The sequence below is a fragment of the Dipodomys spectabilis genome, unplaced genomic scaffold (genome assembly GCF_019054845.1).
Source record: "Dipodomys spectabilis isolate Male_0828 unplaced genomic scaffold, ASM1905484v1 ptg000034l, whole genome shotgun sequence".
NCBI lineage: Eukaryota > Metazoa > Chordata > Mammalia > Rodentia > Heteromyidae > Dipodomys > Dipodomys spectabilis.
The window spans coordinates 225,576-251,781 of NW_024870711.1; the positions used below are offsets into that span (position 1 = coordinate 225,576).

Sequence of the window (26,206 nt, forward strand, 5' to 3'; positions counted from 1 at the left end):
TACATAAATGGCCACAGGAATTGTCACTGGGCTTAGGTGGATTTTATGTGCAAAGCCTTCTAGCATCTATGTATCACACAAATATGTACTCAGAACCTACTTGTTCCTAAAAGTAGACTGAACTCCTGCCTCATTCCATCACCTAAGACTGCTTCCCGGTTGAAGGCTGCTAAATCTAAGATCTTGTGAGACATTCTTTTGGGTGATATCCAGGAACCCTCTCTATTCCCACAGTGGATATTGGGGGCAAGGATATCACTGGCTTGTTTTAGGCACTTCAGTGCATAGTGACTGGAAATCCACTCAATAGTCACAGCCTAGTTTGGCTCTGGTATGGTAACCTGAGTGTGTTATCAATGGAGGTAGTCAATGAGACCCAGCCCTACTCTTAGCCTTAAAATCTAGCAAGCTTCTGCATCACAGTGGTGCCTTAAGGCTATTCTAAGATAACTCAACTTGGTTCTGCAAGCCAAAGGAAAATTGGGCAGTTTTAAACTCTAGCCACAAAGATGCTCAAGAAACAAAAGAAGAGGAGGGTGGTAAAGTAAGCCTTGGGAAAGGAATTGGGGAAAAATTGGTCTCCTCTGGATAAGAAAGGATTTGAAAAGTAAGGATTGTGTTTAAATGTTTGAAAGTATATGTAGCAAATGGTATGAGTATGTCTTGAGATTGGAGCTTACGAGTACAGCTGGTATAAAATTAAGTTAGCTGTAATACACATAGAGTGAGGATTGGTGCACTAATGTAGAACATTCTTTATGTCTTATCTGTATGCCTACTGCAATCTAGATGCTGGTTCAGTTAGAGCCGCCAGGTAGACTCATTGGCAGAGGTAGCTCTCTGAAATCGCCGGGGACTGGACTTCTTCTCATGAAGCAAGGTAGCCTTTGTATTAGGGAAAGTTTGGCCTTGGTTAGAAGAGTCTGAGGGACTGAGTCATGTTATCAGCCTCTCTTCTCATGGTCCCCATGGGCGACAACCCTAATAACTGCCCTGGCTGGCGAAGTTCTCCTCTTGTTTCTGACGTTAACTGTCGGTCTCCATGGATGATGACACTGATTTCAGCTATTGCTGCCCACCTTGATTCTTATCTTCCTGATGCTATTAATTGGCCCTTGTGTAATTAATGCATTAATGTCATTCATACAAAAGAGGCTTGGAGCCATAAAATTAATGGTAATGAGAACTCAAAATGATTCCATCCCAATGGAAGAACTGAGTCAATGATTCGACTCAGGAACAAGTCAAAGAGGGGAGTGAAGTAGGCCCTGAGAAGAGAATAGTACAGCTTCTTTCCAGGCTGCCTTTGTTTTAGGGATTTTAGGAAAAAACCTCTAAACAAGGTTAACTGGACCTTGGCTCCAACCAGCCCAGTTTTTGGAATGGAAATGGAAAGAATGCCTCTAGGTCGCCCTCCCCTTAACAACTTAACCCATCTTCATTGTTTCGTTAAGGACTGACCCATTAAACAGATAGCCAGTAATCTGGCTCATACTGACAACATCACTGGCTTACCATAAACTCCGTCTTTTTCACGTGCTTATGTTAAACTCCACTAAACTCCTCCTTTGTGTATGCTTACCATAAGATCTGCCTTACCATTGAATTGTGAGTCATTTAAACCAAAAGTGATAGGCTGGTTTAAATAGCTATTATGTGACAAAGAGTAACCTCATTGGCCACCTGCATGTGGTCTAGTATGACTGTACAATCTTTTGGGTGTGTGACAATCTCATTGGTCACCTGCGTGACCAAGCTTGACCTTGTGAATTTTGCCTTTAAACACCTAAGCACGTGGGCTGCTCGGGGTCGCAGTATCAGCTCCAGAGCCTGTGCTGTGGCCCTGGCTGGTCAGTGTAGGAACCTTCTCAATAAAGTTGCTTCCTTATTAACAACTTTGTTGCGGTGGGCTCTATCACTCCGGACAACTAGGTGGGCTTGCCTGCCTGAGTAAGGGTCTTCCTACTACAAGTAGGGGTCTTCCTACTACAACTATGTCATAATGAAAGCTGCAAAGCTCTGAGAAAGGGGTAAGGAGAGAGGAAGAGATAGAAATAAAAAGAGGGCCCAAACTTTTTGAAAGTGCATGGTATGCATGCCATGTATGGAATGGTCACAATAAAGCCCCTGCTATTAATGTATGCTCATTCAAATAAAAACTTAAAAATACAAAAAAAAAGAACCTACTTGTTCCAACATAAGGCAGTATGATAAGCCAGATCTCTGTTCCCCCAAATCTTACTCTGTTGGTTGTCTCCAGAGCTGTCATAGAAATAATCTTGCAGAAAATGGCTTCTGTTGGACACAGGAAAAGCTCCCTTTTTTCTACTTCAAAAGGAAAAAGGAGGTTGCCTATTCCCAGATATGACTTTGGTAAGCTATCTGCTGGTACCAAATATAATTTGAGATCAGAGACAGCCACGATTGAGTCTGTCATTCACTGGTGATCCACCCCTGGGAAAGTAAATTAACCAGTGTTTTCTCAGTCTCTTTTCTAATCATATTTACCTGTAGGGACATAGAGAACTTTATACGATGATAAAGTGAAGTACACAGGAATAGAAACAGAATCGCGGCAATGACAATAATGAAATTTGCAGGTTAGAGACTCACAAAAAGAAAACTATAATATCCACCTTGGTCATCTGAGAAAAATGATACAGACATATAGATAACTCACACATGCCACTTGCTATATTTTACTTCAACTATGAAAAACATACATCACAAAATGTGTTGGAAAAAATCTCTGCTTGGGAAGTGGAAATAGGAGAATTATGGTTCAAGGTTAGCCTGATGAAAAAAGTTAGCAAGATCTTGTCTTGGAAACAGACTAGGTACGGTGGCACATGCCTGTAATCCCAGCTACTCAGAAGGTGGGTGTAGAAAGATCATAGTACAAAGTCAGCCCGAAAGAGCAGGATAATAACAACTGAAAGACAGGCAAAAAGCCAAATAGCAAAGGAGTCATTCAAGAGGTAGAATATTTGTCCATCAAGTATGAGGCCCTGAGTTCAAGCCTTAGTACTGTCAAATGATTTTATTTTTAATTTTAAAATCTATTGGATACAGCTCCCTGGCTCAGCTCCTCCAATAATCTTATTGATTGTGCAGTCTGTAGAGCCAAAAAAGACATTTACAAACCTTACTGTTAAGGAGCAGAAGATTGGTTAGTTTAAACAAAGGCAGATTATACATAAAGGGAAGATTATGTTTTAATGGCCTATAAAATTCATAACTGGTGACAAATCCCTTTTCAATAAATTAAATAACCTTAATTATTTAATAAATATGAATATTACAGAATGTCTACCCACTTGAATATTACAGAATGTCTACCTACTTTAACCACCATTTTTCAAGTGAAAACCCTGAAACAAATTTTAAACTTCATTAAGGAGTATTAGATGGGAAAAAAAGTGAAAAGCTCACAAAGCCAAGACTTCTAAACATTTGGACATTTTCCAAATTCATCTCCCAGCCTTGTTGCTTTCCTACTTTTTCCTTCTCTTTTAATTAAGTTGAACATCTTCTCTTCCCTGTCCAAAAGGCAGTGAGAATTTCGGGTGTTTTCAGTGAACTTCATACCAGAACAGCAGCCCTCAATTGGGGCTGTAAGCTTCACTTAACTTTTCAGATTGCCTGAGGATGATCTGGTAGCCTGTTCTCTTGCCTGAGCACTGAAATTTGGAGTTCCCTCTGAAAAGTCTAAGGTGCAACTCAGGTTGAAAAACCTCTGTGCCAGAAATGGAGACATCCTAAGCTTCCTTTCCTTGCCATTCTAAGTCAGTGCTGAATATTTTGGTTCAGCAGCTGCTTTACAATCAATTTGAAGCACATGTCTTTGAGTTTTTCTTCTATTTGGGGAGAAGATAGGACTATCGAGTTTAGTCTCACCTGTAATAGTCACTGGATAAATGACACTGAATAAGTTGGCATGCCTTGAAAATATACACTATGGCAATCGGAGAGTCCCATAACCTGGAATGGGGAGCCTGAATCCTAGATTCATCCTCTGTAGGTTCAGTCGGTCCCTTGACATCTAGATATCTGAAATTTGGAAGGAAGTATTTTCATGGGAAGCTCTCTAAGAGAAGATAAATAACCTGGCATGCAAAAAGAATCCTCTCTCTCTCTCTTTTATTGTGCTTGTACAGAAGCGTGAAGAAAGGCCTTGTGTTCTTGCTTAGCTTTTGGGCTCATGCCTAGTGCTCTACCACCTGAGCCATGCCTCCAGCCCAGCTTTTCTATGGGCTAATTGGAGATGGTGTCTAACAGACCATTCTGCCCTGGTTGTGTTTGAACTGGGATCCTCAGATCTTAACTCTCCTGAGTAGCTAGGATTATTGGCAGGAACCACTGGTACCCAGCTTGAAAAGAATCCTTTCTGATAGTAACAAGCCAACCAGCCAACCCACCTCAGCCTTCAGGAGATATTTTTCCCCCTATTTTCATTTACTGCCAGTGTTTATTACATCCTCATTGTTCTGAATTTCTCCTTATAATTATTGTGGCAAGAAGGCCAAGAGGGTATTGTAATTCAGAGTCCATTTAGGCTTACTACATTTGTTTTCTAGGGTTGACATCATGAAGTACAGGAGAGTGGGTGGCATGAACAATAGACGTGAGTTTGCTCATGATTCTGGAGGCTGAAAGTCTGAGAAGAAAGCTTCAAACTGATCTGATTTCTTCTGAGGTTTCTCTCCAGGGCTCCCAGAAAGCCGTCTTCACCCTGTGTCCTCACACCACCCTTCCTCCTTCTTTGTGTGTCTGTGCCCAAGATCGCTCCTAAACACACAAGCCACACTCACATGGCCTTATTTGTACTGCTGTTCCTTAAGTGCTATCTCTCAATATAGTCACATTCTGAGGTACTGGGGGATAGAATTTCAAAATGGGATTTTGTCCCATGATTTCATAAAATAACTAACAGAACACCTCCTTGACTTGATTTCTGATCTACCTTCTCTGGCTGACTTCCTGAGAGGGAGTACACTCCATCATTGTGGGTGGGAAAATGTATTGGGGGTTGAATTTAGAGCTTGTACAGGCTGACATTTGCTCTACCTGTTGAGCCACACCTCCAGTCCTGGTTCTCACTGGCTTGTTTAATTAATTGTGTCCAACTAGGGGCACATTTGAGCTGCCATGAGCCTACTTTGAACTTCCCATTATGGCTGGGGTCACAGCCATGTGCGACAGTATTTAATTCTGGTAGAGATGGAGTCTTGTGAATTTTTTCCCCAGCTTGGCTTAGAAGCTGGGTCCTCCCAATCTCAGCTTCCTAGGAAGTTTGGGATGACAGATGCATCCACTGTACCCAGTTATAAATTGAGGAGTCTCTCAAACTTTTCTGCCCAGGATGGCCTTGAACCACAATTCTCCTACTATTAAGTATCCCAAGTCACCAGGATTACAGGCATGAGCCATGGTATACATTTTAAATACACTGTATACACTTTAAATTTTGTTACAAATAGAATTTGAACTTAGAACACCTTAGAAAGTTAAAGGCTCTGAGGTTATCTAAGAAAACCGCAATCTCTTAGGTTATGTGGTAAAGAAAGAGAGCCTGTAAAAATAACTTTCCTGATTTTCTGATAGCTGAGATAATCTTGGAGTGGTTTGATTTAAAGTTTTCTGCCTCATGAATTTTCTTTTGACTAAGTTAAATATATATATTTTTAATCCTTAAATAGTTGTACAGAGGTGTTTCAATTCAACATGTTAAACTGTGAGTACAATGCGCCTCAATCAATGGTGCATGAATTTTTTATTTCGGTAGGATCTTCTTCTAGATTAGAAGAAGGTTCTCCTTCTTAGTTGGTATGTTTTACTATGTGGTTTCTTGGTAGTAATGGATTGCATAAATTTCCCTCAGCTACGCAGAGGGAAATTCACACTCTCCCACTGAAAAGCACACTTGTGATGGTTCATATATGGTAAGTTCCCAATGGTGGTCTGAAAGCAATCCAGCTAACATTTTCTTCTAGAAAAATCTGAATTTCCATATAAAAAGACCTCGCCTGAGTCTTCCAATCGAGTAATAGGAGGGTCGATGTCCAGGACCTACCTTGAGGTTTGGGCTTGGTCAGTTTGCCACAGGGCTTGGAGATGGTAACTGTCTTCTGGCAGTCGGCGTTGTGGAGGGCTCGCTTCAGGTTTCCAGTCCTGGTCTTCAGGGCCGTGTTCAGATCACATTCTCCCCAGGCCTGGAACTGGTATTTGCACTCAGCTAAAGGTAGGGTAGAGTCAAACAGAAAACTTTGGAGTGATCCTCCTGGGGTGCCATGATAAAGAAAGAAAGGCATACATCTGCTTACAACTTACCGGATTCAATAACTGCAGATTTCCAGGCACTTAGAAGAAACAATACACAGATTTTCCCCCCATTTCCCTCTGCTTTCTCCAGTTGGGCTAGCTTGCCTAAGAATAGTCCAATCAGACAACCATGACCATGTGACATGCTCTCACACCAGGAATGTCATCAGTTTTACGTGCACTGGCTGGTGTGATAATATGCATATTTTGTTCTGTGTAGTTTTGTCACATGGCCATTGTCACTGATGCACAAAACCCTCTCTAACACCAGAGGCCCCATCGATAGCCTTTTATAGTCATACACTTCCTATGGCTTGGGTCCCTAGAAACCACACATCCTTTCCTCAATTTGAGAATTCCTCCATCTTAAAGTGGTTTATAAATGGGATCAAACACTAAGTAAACTTTAGGAATTAGCTATTAATTATTATTTTTTTAACTTAGCACAGTTTACTGGCTATCCATCTAAGTTGTGTGTTTCAGTAAACTGATTCTGCTCATGGCTGGGTAGTATCCCATCGTACAGAATTTAGCACAGTTTTTTTAAGCATTCAACAGATGAAGGACATCTGGGTTGTTTCCAGAGGTTGCTTGAATTAAATAAAAATGGCTCTGTATATTTATGTACGTGATGTTTAGAAAACAAGTTCTCCTTTCTCTGGAATAAAATCACAATCATTCCTGAGTTGCATGTTAAAGTATATGGATGTTAAAATATACCATCTTTTTGGTGAAATATCTACCACTGTATTTTATGTTCTCTCTTACTTGTTAATATGAGGATTTTTTTAACTAGTAAATTTTGAGAATTCTTTAATGTTCTTGACACATAGCAAACATTTCTTATAAACCTTTCATAGTTAAATCTTGAAAGTGCTCAGATGGATACAATTTAAGACCTAATGTATATAAGCTCTATTGTATTTTTATGAGGCTCTAGCAGGAGAAACAGATACATGTGCTCAGTCCTTTACTTCTCTACTTGCCTACAAGCCCCTGTATATTCCCACAAAACACAGCAAGGGCATATGGTATGTGGTAACCCTCTGTGACCAGGAAAGGCAACCCATAAACCCTGGAATGTGATAGAGAAAAGTGACTTGGGAGTTGGCTATTGGGTTAAAGTTGACATGGTCGACAGGCTTGCCTCAAGTAGATAGGGCAAACGAGCAGGAGGCTGACTATTGTAAATGGGAGAAACATCCATAAAAACCATCTGGGAATCAGCTCTGTTGGATTCAGTAAGTCAATTTAGAAACTGTGTAGAAAGTGCAAAGGACTCAAAAGGGAGAGAGCCTGAGAATAATGCAGACATGGAAAAGAAATGAGAAAAGAGGACAAGGAAAATAAATGTAGAAACACAAGAAGAAAAGAGAAGGAAAACCAATGGAATCAGTGGAAGGGTTCAAGGACACATTATATGTCGCTAGACTGCTGTGCTTTCTTAAACAAAGATGGTTTTGCTGGGCCCTGGTGGCTCATACCTGTCATCCTAGTTACTCAGGAGGCTGAGAACTAAGGATAGTCATTCAAAGCTAGCTAGGGAAAGTGTGAGACTTTTATCTCCACACACACATACAAAAAACCAGAAGTAGAGCACTAGCTTTGAGCCAAAAAGCTCAGCAACAGTGCCCTGGCCCACAGTTCAATACCCAAGACCAAGAAAAACAAACAAACAAAAAAAAAAGGATGATTTCCCCTCACCCTCAGGAAACACTGGATGGCAAATGTCTGGAGACATTTTTATTTTTCACTCCTGGTAGGAGTACGATATATTATTGGAAACTAGTGAGTACAAGTAAGGATGTTGCTCTACCCTATACTGTACAATGTGAAAGAATTGCTTGATCCAAATGTCACTATTAAGATGAGAAACCTGGCTTGAGGCCAGATGTCTGGTCACCTCAGGTCTGTTCAAATTCATTCATTTAAAATAAACAATGCCAGACCTTGAAAAAACATTGGTAGAAAGATCATTGCAGAGAAGGATATCCAATCAACAGGTCAGGAAAGTGAAACTTACCTCCAAACTGCTTTTTCCAGTTGCAAGGTATCTTACATCTCTGGGTCTTCATGGTTTGTTTGCACTCAGCTCCAGTCCGGGTACCCTCCCGGGTACCCAGCCCACAATCCCCACTGGTGGGTACACACACACTCCACTGCCATTCTCCACAATCAGACTTCTTTGCTTTTTTCTCTGGAAGAATAGAAGCAGAAATAGTCAACAGTTAAAAAAAAAAAAGCCCACACAACACCCCTCTACCTCCTAAATAAAACTATGCTAAATTTCTGAATGCCTTAATGACCAGGCTTGTGCTTTTCACCTCTGTCTATGTTGTCTAGTGTAAGTAGCGGGATGTGAGGGTGTCAGTCCAAGGATCAGATCATTGAATGATCAAGAGAAGAGAAAGAAAACAGAGGAAGGGGTTGGAGCCAATATTGATGTGATTCTCACTATGTGTCAAGAGCTATTCTAAGTGATTTACTGATATCTTTTAGAAGTGACATATTTCTAGGAGATAGAGAAGGAAAGGGTGAGTAGCAGTGGGAGGGAAAGGGGAAGAGAGAGGGAGAGAAACAAAGCTTAAAAGTTCAGAAAGCATTCAATGAGAAGAAGCAGTTGTCAGACGAGGCATGGTAGGTGCACACAGATGTTCTCCTTCTGTCTCGTAGATGGAATGACGTAGCAGAAGTGGGTGGGTCATAGATTTAGACTCCCATCTCCACGGCCTGCTTGTGACTGTGTAAGAAAGGGTGTAAGAGAGGCCTTTTGTTGATGTCCCTTGTAGGCTTGCGTCCCTTCATTTGTAAATCTAAGTAAGAGTTAAGAAAAATTCTTCCAGGTCATTAATTGAAGAGGAGAAGTAATTTAAGTAAACGGCTACTATGACTATTTCTACTACAGTGCTATCCTGCTTCGAAGAGCTTTTCACTCTCCCTTCTCGAATAGTAGCACTTCATGACTGATGATTGTTTTCTACCTAGTACTCACTAATAGAATCAGACTTTGGGAGTTTCAGTAGTAGAAAAGTAGCCGGAGCACCACTGAGGTTCCTCTCAGAAGAAGAAGAAGGCAGGGGAGGAGGGGAGGAGGACTCAAGGCAGGTACTACGTTCCCAACAGCATGGCTTCTTGGCTCGGTTGCTTACCTGGCTTCTCTTTCTTCCCTGCGTCCGCAGTGTCCACAGCTGCCAAGATGAAAATGAATGCCAAGAAGGCGGCTGCAAATTTTCGACGCTGCTGCTGGTGTTGTTGGAACTGCATCCTAGGAACAGACAGAGAGAAGAAGGTGCCATCAGTTGAAGCTCGCCATGAAGGATTCCACTTCCCACTGCTGGGATGCTGGATCTCAGGAAGATGCACACTGGTGATGGTAGTGAGATGATTATTTTACCTTTGCTCCGCAGTGGCCGTTGAAATAAGCGCCTTCTGCAGTTTCCTATTTACTGACCAATGCAACAATTCCCTAGCTAAGACCTCACAATGGTGTTCTAGGTATGCTTCTGGGGCTATGAAAGGAAGGCATGTATTTGGGTAGACCCATGCAGTACACTTGTCTGGTAGCATTATTTTGTGGTATTAACAGATAACACCAGGTTCAGAATTCCCAACCATGTCTAGAAACAACTGTTGTTTGATAGGATGTGATGAATAGATTTTCTATGCAATTCTGTTCATTGTCTTTAGACACATTGGGTAATGAAGAAGGTCTCTGATCTTTATTTTTATTTTTTTTTACCACTTTCCATAATCATTTCTATCATCTGACCATCATTCCATTAGAGGGGAAATTTTTTCATTTAATAACTTCCAATCTCTTCTCTTGAAAAACAGCAGATTGGAAGAAGAAAGCTTCTCTTTTCTAACACAATTGAGTGGAATCTAGAACTTTTTAAAAATGATCTTTAAGTCATTGTACAGAGGGGTTATGATTTAACATGTCAGTTTATGTATATAATAAATACACCTTGAACAATGTTATCCCTTTCATAATTCTTTCCCATCTGTCCCAATCCCACCTATCATCAATTTTCCTAGTTCCATTTTCACATATATATATATATATATATATATATATATATATATATATATATATATATACACATACACTGGATATTATTCCTGTATTTGCCTACCCTTCTTCTCTCCATTTGTCTGTCCCCTCTTGACCTCTCCCCCCTGACAAAATTTCTTACAGCTTCCTGATATTCATTTAGTTAAACTGTAAGTTAGTTATTCAAAGGAGTTGCACCATGGAATCCTTCCCTGCATCTACCATAGATTAGTCCATTTGTTGGCTAAAATCAAGAATTTCTAAGATGCTAATTATCATCTGAGCAAAGGACAGGCCAAGAATGGTGGAAACTGTTCCTCAGTGATTTATTTGGAAGGACCAATACAGGATGTAGAGAGAAAGGCTTTGACTCAAACGTCAATTCCATCATTTATTTTGGGAAATGCTTTTGAACACACCCACTAATGTCTGTTTTTGACATCTCCCAAGTGTGAATACTTTGTGGGACTCCTAAGTAGTAGCATAACTACTAAACAGGCTATCATTAAGAATGTAGCGCTAGAGATAATCCAAAATATTAAGAAATATATTATTAGTTCCAGAATAGAATTAATTGACTCCATAGCTTTCTCACCAACATATGAAGTGTCTCAAAAGGCCCCAATATTGAAAGCTTTGATTATTGTTGGATGCAAGCAGGCAAGTTTGGGGGAAAGTATCTGAATCATGAGGGCTCTGTCTTCATTAACTAAAAATCCAAAATCTGACTCGACTGTTGAGAAGGGGAGGGAGTATGTGGGGAGCTGGGCCTTGGTTGGAGGAAATAGGTCAGTGGAGTGGACCTTCCATAACTGATGACTTTCTTGCCCTGAACGCCCTTCCTCCATGACAGGAGCAGATCTGCTCCCCTAGATACAGGTCTGCTATGATGTTCTGCTTCATCATGGACCAGAAACAGCACAGCCAGACAACAATGGGTGTAACCTCTCAAACTTAAGCCAAAATAAGTCTCTCCTCCTTTAAACTGTTTCTCTTAGGCAATGAAAAGTCTGACTAAAACAAATTGCCTCTTTTTATTGTTGAGAAAAGGAAGAAGCATTATTCTTAAACCAATAAAACAAACACATTTCAAATAAAACAAAACAAAAGAGGTAGAGATGTAAAGGAATGAAAATCAACTAAGTTTATTCAGCCTAATGGGATACTTTCATGGGGCGGGGGGAGGGAGCTGGTCCTGAGGCTTGAACTCATGAAGACCCTGGCACTGTCCCTACCTATTTCTTTCAAGGCTAGCACTCTACCACTTAAGCCACAGCTCCACTTCTGGCTTTTTGTGATTAGCTGGAGATAAGAGCCTCACAGACTTTCTTTCCAGGTTGATTCTGAGCCACAATCTTCACATCTGAACCTTCTGAGTAGCAAGGATTACAGACACTAGTACCTGGCCTGTTTGTACTTTTTGAGAGCCTAATATCAACCCAAAGCCCTTCATTCCTGGAATAACTTTTGAGTTCAGATGGGAATCCTATATTACATAAGCAAGTCTTAAAACACTAAGCAAATCTCATAATAATACACCAACAATTATGACTCTATTTTTTTGTCAGTTGTGGGGCTGGACACTGTCCCTGAGCTCTTTTGCTCAAGGCTAGCACTCTACCATGTTGAGCCACAGCACCATTTACAGTTTTGAGTGGTTAACTGGGGATAAGTCTCACAGGGACTTTTCTGCCCCAGATAGCTTTGAACCATGATCCTCTGATCTCAGCCTCCTCAGTAGCTAGGAATATAGGTATGAGCCACCAGTGCTCAGCTTGAGTCTTAACAACACTTAAAATTATCTTTGCTAGTAATATCTTTTGTCCTTCATTTTTTATATTTGCTTAGTATCTCTTATCAAGAGTTTTAACCATTAACCATCATCTGCATTAGAAATCTTATTAATTATAGTTATAAAAGCATCCATATATTTATGTTCATAATTAGTACTTATATCTATGTCTCTCTAGCGAGTTCATTAGTTTGAAGCCATTTTCTATGATAATCCCTTAGAAATGCATGCAGAAATATTATTACTTGAATTGCTTTATGTGCTTAACAGTCAGTTTGGCTGGATAGAGTATCCTAGATTCTGAGCTTCTTTCCTGCCTAAAACATGTTCCTATATTTTTCTTATGTCATAAACATTTCCATTGAAAAATCTAATCATGATACAATTTTCTTTTCCTTCTGAATAGAAGAGCATTTTTGCTGAGAAGTACCCCACAAAATATTTGAAGTACAATAATTTTCCTGACGTATAACTTGATACTGTTCATTATGGGTTGATATTCTCAATCATGAGCCTTTTTTTTGGTATATTTTCAATATTTGCCAGTTTATCTCAACTCTGTTAAGGTATTTTTTTCATTTTAAAGAAAATTGCTCTTGTTTTGTTCTATTTATCTTAGCTATTACTTGCATTTATTTAATCTTGTATTTCTGCTAGTACTCATTTCTGAAATATTTTTCTTTTATTTCTAATTCTTCAGTTTTGTCACTTCATTCTTGAATCTTCTAATGTGAACAATGATATTCTTCAATATTTTATATCATTTCCTTAATGTTTTCTGGCTCATTTCGTAAGTATTTTATAGACAACTTTTTTCTCCCCCTTAAACACCTTCAAACATTTTTTCTTTGCTTAGATGGACTTAGTTCACTCCTTGTTCTCCTGGTTCATTTTCATGGTTACTTTGCACAAGCTTCTATTTTAACACATTTCCCCATTCACATTTATGTTCAAATCCCTTTCTAATTTTATAAAATAAATTCTATTTTCTAGGTAATGATTAAAATCAAATAGCAAGTTTCTGAGAGTTCCTGGTTCCACTTCTTCTCTTTACTTATGTCTAGACTTTGTTTTATTTCTGCTGCTGCTCCCTTGATTGACTTTGATTTTATTCCCAGGCGTTAATCCTCAGTGGGAATTCCTTTCCTGGAAAGAGGTCTGGGTGAGGAAGCTTTTATTCTCAAATCTGCCCACCAGAGTTTACAGTGAATGCCTGGGAGCCATTTGGGACTCTCCTTTTCGGGTGTCTCTGATGTTTTCAGGTTCCTTCTGCTCTTTTCCATTCAGACATCAGTAGATTCCAGATCTTCTGCTTCTTGGTGAAATGTGTCTCACCTGCATTTACTTTTAGATTCGTGGGAAGTAACCTCTCTTGGGTTTTGTTTTAACTCTTGTCCATGGATCTTGGCTTTACCTACCATCTTTCAGACTGTTCCATTTGATTCTATATGATGATTTAGGAAGAGCTCCTAAACCATTCGCCCATTTCCTTCTTCCCCAAATTAATATACTATTTCATTAAGCTTTGAGGAGGGACCAATACAGTGCCAGTTGTGGACCCACAGTCTCAAGAAAGAAGAGGAAGAGTGCTAAAATAGGTCTTTGGGCCGGTCCTCATAAAACTTGCACTCTAATAATGCTTACAGTAATCAAAACAAAGCCAGTTATCATTCCCTATGCTACCATAAGAATCACAGAATGTTATGGAGTATAAGAAGAAGACAACTATTTTACAATCGCTTTGTTATAAAATAAAATAAAGATCAGTTGAGGCCAAATATTTAATTTCTCTGATTTCCCTGTAATGTAATTTATAGATAGAAATTCAGTTATAGAGAATTAACTAGTAATAATAGTCCTGATCATTATTCTGCCTAACTTTTCTTACTTAGAAGTAATCATTTTTATTTAGCTTAAGGAAAACTGGTTTGGATTTATCAGTCAGGAAAGAAATCATTTAATTAATTAACAAATGTATTTAGAGAATTTACTACACTCAAGGAAGTAGTTTATGTATATTTACTTAGGGTGATAGCTTATTTAACATTATCAAAATGTACCTATTTAGCTATTTTAAACTTAGTTACAGGAAAGAGTTTGTTTCCCATGGGTATAAATGGCTAGTGATGGCTGTAATCCTGTATGTAGATTAAATTTCTGGCCCCATAATGCATATATTTAGTGAGCAAGCTACAAAATAACATGCCAACAAACAGACAAGTACACAAAGTCATTGATAAAATAGTTTTTGATTGTGATAAGTTTGCGAAATACACACACACACACACACACACACACACACACACACACACACACACACGGTGATATGATGAAGCATGACGAGAGAAAGAAGATTCAGGCGGGAAGGCAATGCCTAGCTTTATGCACAGAGCTAAGAAAGAACGAGTGACATGAATCCTGAACCCCCAAATTATTACTTTTCCTTCAATAGTATTCTCTTCTGAGATTGGACAATCCTCTATTTACCTCCACTTTTAATATTTCTTGTAGAAATCAACGAGCCACGTGGGTTTCCTCACTTTCCCAAAGTACACTATCCTCTGAATCCACTTATTTTTCCCAGGTTTAACCAATGTCAGAATTTCTTCTATCTATTGGTTCACTGGTTGTCAACCCAGGAAAATGTGAAGTTTTAACCATTTTATAATAAATTGATCCATATCCATGTCCTAATCCCAACATTGAAACTAAACAAGCTGTAGTTTTAAGTGATGTTCGCATTTTTTTCAAGAAAAAAAAATGATGGCAAACATTCATATTTTATAACATCATACCCCAGGAGTCCTTCTTTTACATTTTCTGCCATAGTAATAGAGTGGAAGACCTATGTTGCCTTTAAACTTGTAACCTTCCCAGCTCTGCTCCTATTAATCTTTGCAGTGATGTGTATACATTTCTGGAACACTGCCTTTGATTTCCAATTCAATTTTAACTACTCAGAGGCATCTAGGAAGGAAGAAGGAAAAAAAATCATCTGAAACAAATATTCAAAGGAAATCAATACATTTGATGCTACTTTTATAACATGGCCCTGATATGAAGTCTGTATTCCATTATTTTCGAGTGAAATTTAATTCAAAAGGACTTGTGTTATTTGTAGTTTTCCTTTATTGCTTTAACTTATTACAATCAAAATGAACCAGAGAGTCACTGTTAGAATTTTCTCATTGTCTCTTTATACTTTAAATGTTTGTCTGCCGCACTTTGGTACAGAGGAACAAGAAAGAGTATTGGTGTAACTCAGACTTGAGTTAGCACCCCTACAATGTCTGGGTTTTGTGAAGCAACATATTTGATTTCTTTTAAGCCTATTTTCTCCATCTGGAGATATACTTCCCACCTGCCCCTATATTTTGGAACCAGAGATTATACATGGAAAGTAAATGAGACAATGGCTGGCCCAAGGTAGACCCCAAATGCCTTTCTTTCTTCTATCTGCTCTACTACCTTGTACTTCAAGCCCTCTTTCCCTCCCTTTACTCCCAATCCTCTTTAGTTGCATTAAAGCAACACAATCACAAGGTGCATAGACTCTACCCATAATAAAATGGACTCTGAGGCAGCCAGGTGCTGGTGGCTCATGCAGGTAATCCTAGCTACTCAGGAGGCTGAGATTGGTTCAAGACCAGTCCGGGCAGGAAAGGCTCTGAGATTCTTATTTCCAATAAACCACTCAGAAAACCAGAAGTGGTACTGTGGCGGAAGTTATAGAGTGCTAGCCTTGAGCTGAAGAGCTGAGGGACAGCACCCAGACCCAGAGTTCAAGCCCCATGACCGACAAAATAAATAAATAAATAAGTAAATAAATAAATAATAGTCACTGAAGAAAAGAGCAACGCAATTCCTCTTCACCTGATTCTCACCCTATCTCCTCACTTACCTTCCTGCTGTCTTTTTGGCTGCCTCTCACTTGAACTCCACTGATCTGTCCAGACTGCTCTGTCAAGACTCGCTCAAAAGCTTTCTTCCTCACAGGTGCCTCTTTCCCTCTCCCTTTGCCTACTCACTACTCAATCTATGCATTGTTAGCCTGCAGGAAAAAAAAAGAAATTGGGATTCTTTAAACCCAGAAGTGTTGTTTAAATCAACTGGTCTTGACTCGTGCTATTCTGGGCGATTGAAACTCTTCCCCAAATCCTTCTCCTTGGCAAAATATTATCACTTTGGAAGGTTCAGCACAATGATTTACCTCAGTGTAGCCAGTGCCAAGGTAATCCTATCATATTTATCATCTGAGGACACTGCATCATGACCATGCCATAAACTTCTTTTTTTCATTTACAACCCCTAAGTGCACAAGTGGTATGCTATTGATTCCATAAAATGTAGTATATAAAAATGGAAAGAAAGAACCATGAGCTCTCTCGACCATTTGATTTAGTACCCGTCACATCTTCAGACCTCTTAAATTTCTCTTCTTTCATTGCCATTATGAGCAGTTGACTCTTTTATAGTACTTCTTCCCTTCCCTTTCTCCCCCCCAAAAAAATTGAACAGAAAGTAAAATAAAGCTAAGTTAGATAAAGTTAGGTTGTGATTGTGATATACAAAATGTCTAGGGGATTATAAAGCTATCCTGGGAGGCAGACACCAGAAAGCTAACTAAAGTTCCCCAGTAGCTAATCGTCTGGTACTAGTGCTACAGCAATCAGGTAGTAAATTCCCATTTTAGGAATAACTACTGGGAGTGTAAGGCCTGGACTTCTGAGGTCTTCTTACAGTAGAGGACACTGAGAAAGGCCTGTACTGAGGAAGTTCTGTACCAACCTCTGCAAACTACACATGGGTGTGGTCATTGCACTTGCATTTGTGTCTACATAATGTCTTATGTTTAGGCAGACATCTATATACATCTCCCTTCAGTAAGAAACCACTAAGTTTTGGTGGTTGTTCTTTTGTAAGGTCTAGAACAGTGTTTGGCACATAGGTTTCCTTATATATGTTCTAAATAAGTAGATCAAAGTAAAGTGGAGGAAAGAAAAACAAAATACTATCTACTATGGTGGATTGATCACTCACAGACACATCTCAGTCCTTACTTAGGAGGCAGAAACATGAAGATCATGAGTTCAAGGACAGCCTTGGATATGAAACAAATTAAATACTACCCTGGGAAATAGTAAAACCCTGTTCCCAAAAAAGTAAGTACATAAATAAATATATAGATATGTACATAATTTAATAACTAAGAGAGTCTAATATCCTTGCCAGCACTTTCCTGTGAGAAACTAAAACATCTCCATTTGGGGCACTGAAATTTAAAGAAAAATCTTACATATGGGCAAAATTCAAAAGCCAAGACTATCTGGCAGTAAGAAGTTATGGATACATGCTCTCAAGTTCACAGAAGACACAACTGTATGTATACACTTTAGCTCAGTAAGAAACTACATGCAAATTATGTTAGTCTTAGCTCCTAATAAAGTAGTTATTTCAGGTAAGATTTCTACCACTCTTCTAAAACAGCTAAGTACATCTCTGATTACTCCTGGGCTCAGATGGCATTTCTAATAAGCAATAACTTTATTTGTCCAGATGATGTGACTCAATTAAAAACCTAATTAACAAAACAGCATGTAGAGTTTCAAGTTCACTGACATACCACCAATCAAATGAAGAGTGTGCCACATTACCATGCATTAGGGGAGGGATGAAGAATAGATATTATTTGGCTGGTCTTGGCTCTGTGTAGGACACAGATATTTCTCAGGGCAGCATCAAGCACCAGCTCAGAGAAAAAGTTCTTTAATACTTGCTACAAAGTGAAATTGTTTATAACAGTGCCCAGTCTAAGAAGTAAAAAGTTTGAAAAGGGATATATGTATGTGTTCATTGGTCTCATATAAACATTAAGGTAGTATTATTCCTTGGTAAGTCCTTGGGACCTAGCTCTTCCAGCTTTCTCATTTGAGCTTCAGGCATTAGTGTACAATGTGCCAGTAATATAGCATCAGAGATGAAGAAGGTGTGGCAAGAATTGTCCAGCCTCTGTTCCTATCCATCCTAGAGCAGGAAATCTCACAGCACAGTAGTCTGAACTACCCAGTTGCTTTGTTTATAAAACCCAGGGAAGAGTCAGGCTTAGGTGGTTCCTCAGGTGCAGTACAATATGAGGCACAGATAAGTAAGACACAGTCCTGGACTGATAGTGTTCATGAGCCTTGGGGATTGGCTTGCCATGAATTTGAGGCTTTTGTAACTCTTTATTGTCTATTGGTGAGCAATAAAGATGTATGAATTTTATTTTTGTCTCCTGGGACTGGTACAAATAAATACTTGGACATAAAGGTGATGTGAAGAATCATCTCCAGAGGCTTGGAAAAAATTATATTAAGTGAAGTAAGCCAGGCCCAAAGAAACATAGGTCCCATGGTTTCCCTTATTTGCAATATCTAGTATAGGTATGAGTCAAGCGGAAAAAGTCAAATAATGTGATGTTAGGAAAACGAAACCTCAAATATGTATTTTAATGTTTTTGTTTCTTTCATGCATGTGTTTCTAACGCATTTATAATATTATCTCTTTGTTGCTTTGTATGTCCCTCCCCCACAGTGTAACCCCCGCTTTCACTATATTTGATGTCAGTATAACATGTGGAGGAGATGGGGACAAACAAGTCGTTTAAGGATTCAGTTGGACCTGTTGTAACAATGAGAAGTACAAAATGTCATGTCAAAACCAGCTTTACAATGTAGTGGGGGGGGGAGGGGGGGGTATGATTGGGTGGGAGGGAGGGGGGAGGCTGGGAAGGGAGGTGAAGGGTAAACAAAGGAGGAGGCTGCAATGCTTGGTAAGAAATGTATGCATTATCCTGCCCATGTAATTGTAACCCCTCTGTACAGTAAGTTCTCAAATAAAATAAAATTAAATTAAATTAAAAAAAAAAAAAAAAAAAAGAATCATCTCCAGGCAAGGCATGTGGTTTAGTGGTAGAGTGCTTGCCTAGCGTGAAAGAGGCCCTGGGTTCAATTCCTTGGTACCACATAAATACAATAAATATATAAAATTTGAAAAAAAATCAACTCCAGCACAAACGTGTCCAGTGAGCTTGCTTCATACTTACTGTTCATGACAGTGAAGAAATTATAGAAGAAATTATATCTGAAAGACTGTACCATGTATCTCATTCTGATACACAGAATAACAAAAACTAAGAATAATAAGACTGAAAAAATTATTGACAATACAATAGAACCATCCAAAACACTTCCAGAAAGGATGAATTTAGAAATGTAGCAGGATAAACCTGGACATAGAGTTTAGGGACACGGAGTAGAAGAAGAAAGATGACAAAAAAAAGTTCCAGAAGATTACACAGGAAACTCTTGGAAGTGATGGATATACTCATTGCCTTGATTGCAAAGATAATTTCACAAATATTTACACAAACAAAAAGTAATCAAAGAAATTAAATGGAAGTAGCAAAGGAAGAATTATATGCGACAAGAAGTATTTAAAGAAATACTAATTAAATACTTCATAAATTGATGAAAACCTCAACTTGTAAAACCAATATACCCAGCAGTATTCCAGCATGATATATAAGAAGAATCCATAGAGACGTTTTATCTTGAAATAGTAGGAAATAAAATAAAAAGAAAAAAATAACAGCATGACAACACAAGAAAGGTCTTAAGAGCAATGAGAGTGGGAAACACCAGACTTCCAAGGCTTGTGTGTTTTATTCCCCACTATGGTTTATCCCCTGTTGTCACTGTGTTTGATTTTGGTACCTGGGTATGGTATATACATTTATCTGAATTAGGGAAGGGAAGGGGAACAACAAAATGGTGAAACAAAGGACAAAGAGGGAAAAAATGCAACAGTAACACCGAGAAGACAATATGTTAGAAATGATCTCTGTAACTGGGGGTTGGAAATTGAGGGGAGGGAAAAAAATGGGAGAAAAATGAGAGAGGGGGTAACAAGTTTGACAAGAAACGTACTCACTGCCTTACTCATGTAACTAACTCCTCTGTATATCACCTTGACAATAATAAATAAATAAAATTTAAAGAAAGACTTCACTGACTTCCAATTAAAAAACGAAAGTCAAGAGACAGTGGAATATCAGAGAAGGAAAACAGCAAACTATAATTTATATATATACATGTGTGTGTATATATATATATATATATATATATATATATTTGGGAGAGGGAGGTCAATCATGGGAGCTGAACTCAGGGCCTGGGCGCTGTTCCTCAGCTCCTTAGCTCAAGGCTAGTGCTCAACCACTTGAGCCACAGCGCCACTTCCAACTTTTTCTGCTTATGTGGTGCTGAGGAATCAAACCCAGGGCTTCATGCATGGAAGGCAAACACTCTACCACTGAGCCAACTTCCCAGCCCCAATAATTGATATATTTTAAAAATTTATAATAAATAAACATTCTTTAGGAAAAAGCTGAAAGAACCTAATTTACCAGTTCCTTTACAATGAATTTTAAATAAAAATCGATCAAAACAGAGAGAAGTATCATATACTATTTTATACTGTATGTGTTTGTACATGTTTTATACCCAAATGTCATATATGAACATGCTGTTTGCTTACATATGGAAATTCAGATGTATAGGATAGAATGAAAGAAATAACAATGAAAGACATACAGAGAGAGAATTTTTATTAATGTTCAAGTAGATAATTATTTAAGGCAAGGATAAAGCAAATACAGTAAAGAGCAGGAAAATGTACTTAAACTAAGATATATGATTTCTTTCATTAAATAGAAATAGAGTACATATATCCAAGAAAGATAGATTGTAATAAACAAACAAGACCCAACTATGCAAGAGAGATGTTTTAAGTAATTTTTTCAAAGGTTAAAAATTAAAAGATGGGAAAATGCATTCCGTGGGATAGTTTTCACAAGAGAGCTGGTATAGATACAGCAGTATTATTAGTCAACTTAAATCCCAAGACATGGAAAATTAGCAAAATAAGGAAGGCCATTTGACTATGATTAGGAAGGTTTCCATTGATTAGGACATCCTACTACCAAATTGCACATAATGAAATTTACAAATATATGAATTAAGTGCTTTCAGAGCCAGGCGCCGGTGGCTCACGCCCGTAATCCTAGCTACTCAGGAGGCTGACATCTGAGGATCACAGTTCAAAGCCAGCCCAGGCAGGAAAGTCCATGAGACTCTTATCTCCAATAAACCACTAGAAAACCAGATGTGGTGCTGTGGCTCAAGCAGTAGAGCACTTGCCTTGAGCTGAAGAGCTGAGGGATAGTGACCAAGCCCAGAGTTCAAGCCCCACGACCAACAACAACAAAAAAAAGAACTTTCAGAATAAGACCATGATGAGAGTGAATTTCTGAGAAAACACTCAGCAGACAATAAAGAGAGAGAATGGAGACTGCAGAGACTTGAACCCAGGAGCCTGAGACGAGCTGTTGACAGAGCCCAGAAGAGACATTGCAAAGACCTCAACTATGACACTGAGAAAGAGTGCAAAAAAAAGACAAATTATTTAGGAGACAAAATCTATTGGGGTTAGCAATACTATTGTGTGGAGGAGAAATTTAGTATCTCTCCTGGATTTCTGATCCTTGGCCCATAAAGGTTTAAAGGAAAAAAAACATGAGCTCACAAGCTGTTTTATAAGTAATGCATACTATTAGGGTTTATTCCTACAGCAGTATTCTAAGCATCTGGCATCCATCGACTAGAACTTAATTCTCCAAACATATGATTATATACGTTCTTTTACCAATTGTACTTTTCAGACCAGTAGTTGAGGCTTAAAGACATCATATGAAGCTGGGTGGTATCAGCCTGGACCTCTAGCCACTGGGGAGGCTGAAATAGGAGGAATGTGATTTGAAGCCAGTCTGTGCAGACACATTCGTGAGCCTCTTATCCCTAAGTAACTACCAAAATCTGGAAGTCAAGGTGTGGTTCAAGTGTGGCACATCAGCCTTGAGCAGAAAAAAGCAAAATCAAGCAAGACTAAGTTCAGCTGAATGCCCGTGGCTCATGCCTGTAATCCTAGCTACTCAGGAGGCTCAAATCTGAGGATTGCGGTTCAAAGTCAGCCTGGGCAGGAAAGTCCGTGAGACTCTTGTCTCTAATAAACCACCAGAAAACTGGAAAGTGGTGTTCTGGCTCAAGTGATAAAGCTCTAGCCATGAGCTGAAGAGCTGAGGGAGAGTGCCCAGACTAGAGTTCAAGCCCCATGACCGGCAAAAAACAAAAACAAAAACACTAAGTTCAAATCCCAGTACCAGAAAAAAAAAAGAAAGAAAAAAAAAGAAATCACATCATATATCTGGAAGGAAAAGTAGTAGAATTCTGTTTGATGTGCTATGTTTGAGGTACCAAGAGAACATTTGGGTTTTGAAAGACAGCTCTGGTGTAGAGATAGAAAGAAATAAGACACCATTTTCCTGCTTTCAGTCTGACTTAACTCATCCCATGCATTAAACACTATGTGTTTTTATAAAGCTCTAAAGAATTCTTCATTTTGAATCAAGCTGAGTGCTGGTGGATAACACCTGTAATCCTTCTAGCTTAGAAGGATGAGCTCTGAGAAGCACAGTTCAAAGCCAGCCCAAGCAAGAAAGTTAGTGAGACTCTTATCTCCAATCAACCACCAAAATGCTGGAAGTAGAGCTGTGGCAAGTGTTCAAGGTGGGTTTTAAAGATATGTATGCTCAGGGAGCATGACTTAAGTGGTAGAGTGCCACCTTACAAAGTACCAGACCCGAGTTCAAATTCCAGCATGACTGAAAAATAAATATCCAAAATACAAAGGTATGTATACTCTAGAATGATTAGAAACTAAAGACAGAGCAGACAGATAATAGGAATAGGGTAAGGTTACCATTCACTATTAAAGGCTTTGAATAAGCTAAGAGCTTTATCTGACTTTTATCTTTAACAACCACTTGAAGAAGTGATTAATATTATTCTAATTTTACATCTGAGGAAATATGTTAAGAGAGTTTAGGTACAAAACTACAATTTGTAAGAAACTGTGTTTGAACTCAGAACTGTTTAACAGGTGCAATACCTGAGCTGCTAATAGAAAAGGCAAACACTGGGGGTAAAATAGGAATGCATATGATGCAGCCAAATGTATTTAAGATTGGTTCTTAACTCTCCAGAGGCTATGAAGTGAAATTGTAACGGATTCCTCCAACATTCCAAAAGATGTGCGTTTCATTCTCTCATTCTCTTCCCAGCAGTGTGACAATTGCCGGGCAGAAGAGAGCTATCTCTCCCCCAACTCTTTTTGTTTGTTGGTCGTGAGGCTGGAACTCAGGGTCTGGGCACTGGCCCCTGAGCTCTTTTGCTCAAGGCTAGTGCTCTCCCAACTTTGAGCCATAGTGCCACTTCTGGTTTTCTGGTGGGTTAATTGGAGATAAAGAGTCTCACAAACTGTCCTGCCCAAACTTGCTTTGAAGCATGGTCCTCAGATCTCAGCCTCCTGAGTAGCTAGGATTATAGGAGTGAACTACCAGTGTCCAGCTTCCCTTTCTCTTTAGATGAGACATACATACATCTATGCAAAAGTGTGAGTTATATTGAAGCTCAATGCACTAAATGCATACTGAAGATGTAAGTTTCTGTTTCATAGCCATTAAAATGAAGCAGAATGGAAATTTTAGACTGCTGCAAATTCCTGGAAAAAAATGTTAAATTAATCTTGATCATCTGTTAGACTGACTGAGAAAACAACTGGAAAGAGCAGTGGCAGTCCAGAAGCAGCACCGGTACCGGGAGCGAATCCCTCTCATTGCTGCCCATTTTCTCCAATGATCATTCTACCACAGTAAGAGCTTTGTTAGAAGTTTCCAAACATATTTGGAATATGGAAAAAGATATCATTACTTCAAGAAGATTGGAAAAATGGCAAGATAGAGTTTAACAATGGCTACATAACAAAGTATGGTAATTTCCTAAAGTAACATTTTAGCAATAAAAATGCACTCTATTTGAAAAACATCTTCTCCCTTTGTGGGAATGATCGCATATATTTAGGGATGAGCTAGAAGGACATTGCTTGAAGGCAAATTCTTCTCTTTTCTATTCGGTGGCCTGAGTTTGAACTGTGCCTCACTCTAGCCAGAAAGGCCTCTACCGCTTGCGTCATGCCCGCAGGGTGAGGCAAATACAATTTTTAAAAGGAAACATTACCAATAATTTTATGCCCCACCAAGATGTATGTATGTGTGAACAGATTTGTAGGTATCTCTCGTGAAGCTTCTATAAATCCCTGCCTTTAGCATAGTTTGTAAAGTGGGTATCTGCCTTCCAGACTTCCCAGATTCTCCTCAGTCTGTACTTGGAGCCCTAAACTAAGCTAGAGTAGAAGAGAACATATCAAAGCCTGAAGCCTACCCCCTCCACCTCCTAGCCCATAAATGATGTCAACTCCTTTCCCACAGTTTCCCACAGTGCTGGGAAGGATCTAGATGCATCCTCAGGCACCACAAGGTAGGGCTGTGTATTTTCTTAGGTTAGCTGGCAAACATGGGGTTCTTAATACCTAGTTCCATACCAGAAACAAAACCCTAGCATAATCCAACAATTGCCCAGGAAGCCATTTGGATTGAAGTTAGCCTTTCCTTCAAGGACGGAAGAGCCGAAGCTTGCCAGCTTTGATTTGCACGCCTTTCAGCTACTATTTCCAGCTGATTCAGTTCAAAAACTCTAGCTTTCATTTAGAGCTGAGCTCATTGACTAAAAATAAAAAAAGAAAGAAAGAATGAAGCAAGAAGAGACAAACAAGAAGAGAAATCAAGGAAACGCTTAATTAATTATGCAAAGTGCTACTTTGGGAAAGGGGCAAATCTTGTTAGAATCCTGGCAAACTTAATTCATTAAGGACCTACTGACATCTGAAGTGAGCGCCTTGCCCCAGGTCAGTTTCTAACTTCAAGCAGCCTGGTGGATTGGTAGAGGTTCGTTGTACCTATCTGTTCGGTCTGCCACAGTCTTTGCATTGCTCACCATACTCTTAGAGATGGCTAAATGGTTGCTGCGAAAAGCAAATGCTGAAAATAAATGATTCTTACTGGCAGTTAGAGTTGGCATTTCAAATTACTGGAGTCAGAGATGGTGATTCTGATTAATAACCCCGTCCTCTAGAAACCAGATTTCTTTTTCCAAATAGACCTAATTTCCATTCAGACCTAATTTCCAACATCCTCCTCTCTACCACACATACATATGCCCACCCAATCAGAATCCACCGTGTGCAGGGTTGAGAGCCACTCATGAACTTGTCAGATCTTGTCAGGATGTATGACAATCCACTGCTTCCTGTCCCTGATTTTCCATATTAACAATGACAGTTATGGCTATTTCTTCCTTTGTTTGGAAGCATCAAATACTGCCAATCAATGAAACCTTCCCTCCTTCTTCTCCCTACAACTAATTAGCCTAAGGACTAAGACTACCATTAAAATTTATTAAAGAGTAACAACGAGATCAAAAGGGCCCAGTCATGCCAAATAAACCTTATTTAGTTTTGAAACAAAATAGCTAAAAGAACAGTGATTTAATTTGCCACCGAGTATCTAGGTTTCAGGAAATAAACAGTATTCTCAAAATACACTCCTGGGTACTACAGCGAGGCGCCAATTATTTCCTATAAAATCCCCCAATCAAATGTATTCATATAGATGACTTCAATAAGAAGCAGAAGAGAATTTGTTTTATGGTGATCCACAGGATACAGTGAAGGTTTTAACTTGATCGCAAGCTTAATATATGCAAATACTAAACATGGGTAGAAAAAGAGCTAATGAGCAAATCAGTGTCTCCCAGTTTTGAGAAGCTCAAATTGTGAGACATTTCTTCCTTACAGTGAACTGGAATCTACTCACTATAAATATCATTTCATTATTCCCAGAGAGGAATGACGGTAAATTCCTGGCAACTCACAGGTAGACAATAGATACAGAATTATTATCTGATTTTACTGTGTCAGATATGTCATGACAGCAGAAAGTGGTATGTAAATAGATTGGAGATGATTACTTTGCAGTTGTAAATTTT

The 26,206-nt window shown here is 39.0% G+C and overlaps 1 protein-coding gene across 1 annotated transcript in view; it reads right to left on the reverse strand.

The window, feature by feature from the left end:
- Positions 1-26,206, reverse strand: part of Ptn (pleiotrophin) — a 93,501-nt gene that overhangs the window by 17,880 nt on the left and 49,415 nt on the right. The window contains exons 3-5 of the mRNA XM_042677221.1: positions 9,471-9,586; positions 8,345-8,518; positions 6,074-6,235 (exon numbers count right to left, since the gene is read on the reverse strand). Coding sequence (XP_042533155.1) covers positions 6,074-6,235; positions 8,345-8,518; positions 9,471-9,585 — 451 coding nt within the window. The 5' untranslated portion in view covers position 9,586. The remainder of the gene's footprint in view (positions 1-6,073; positions 6,236-8,344; positions 8,519-9,470; positions 9,587-26,206) is intronic.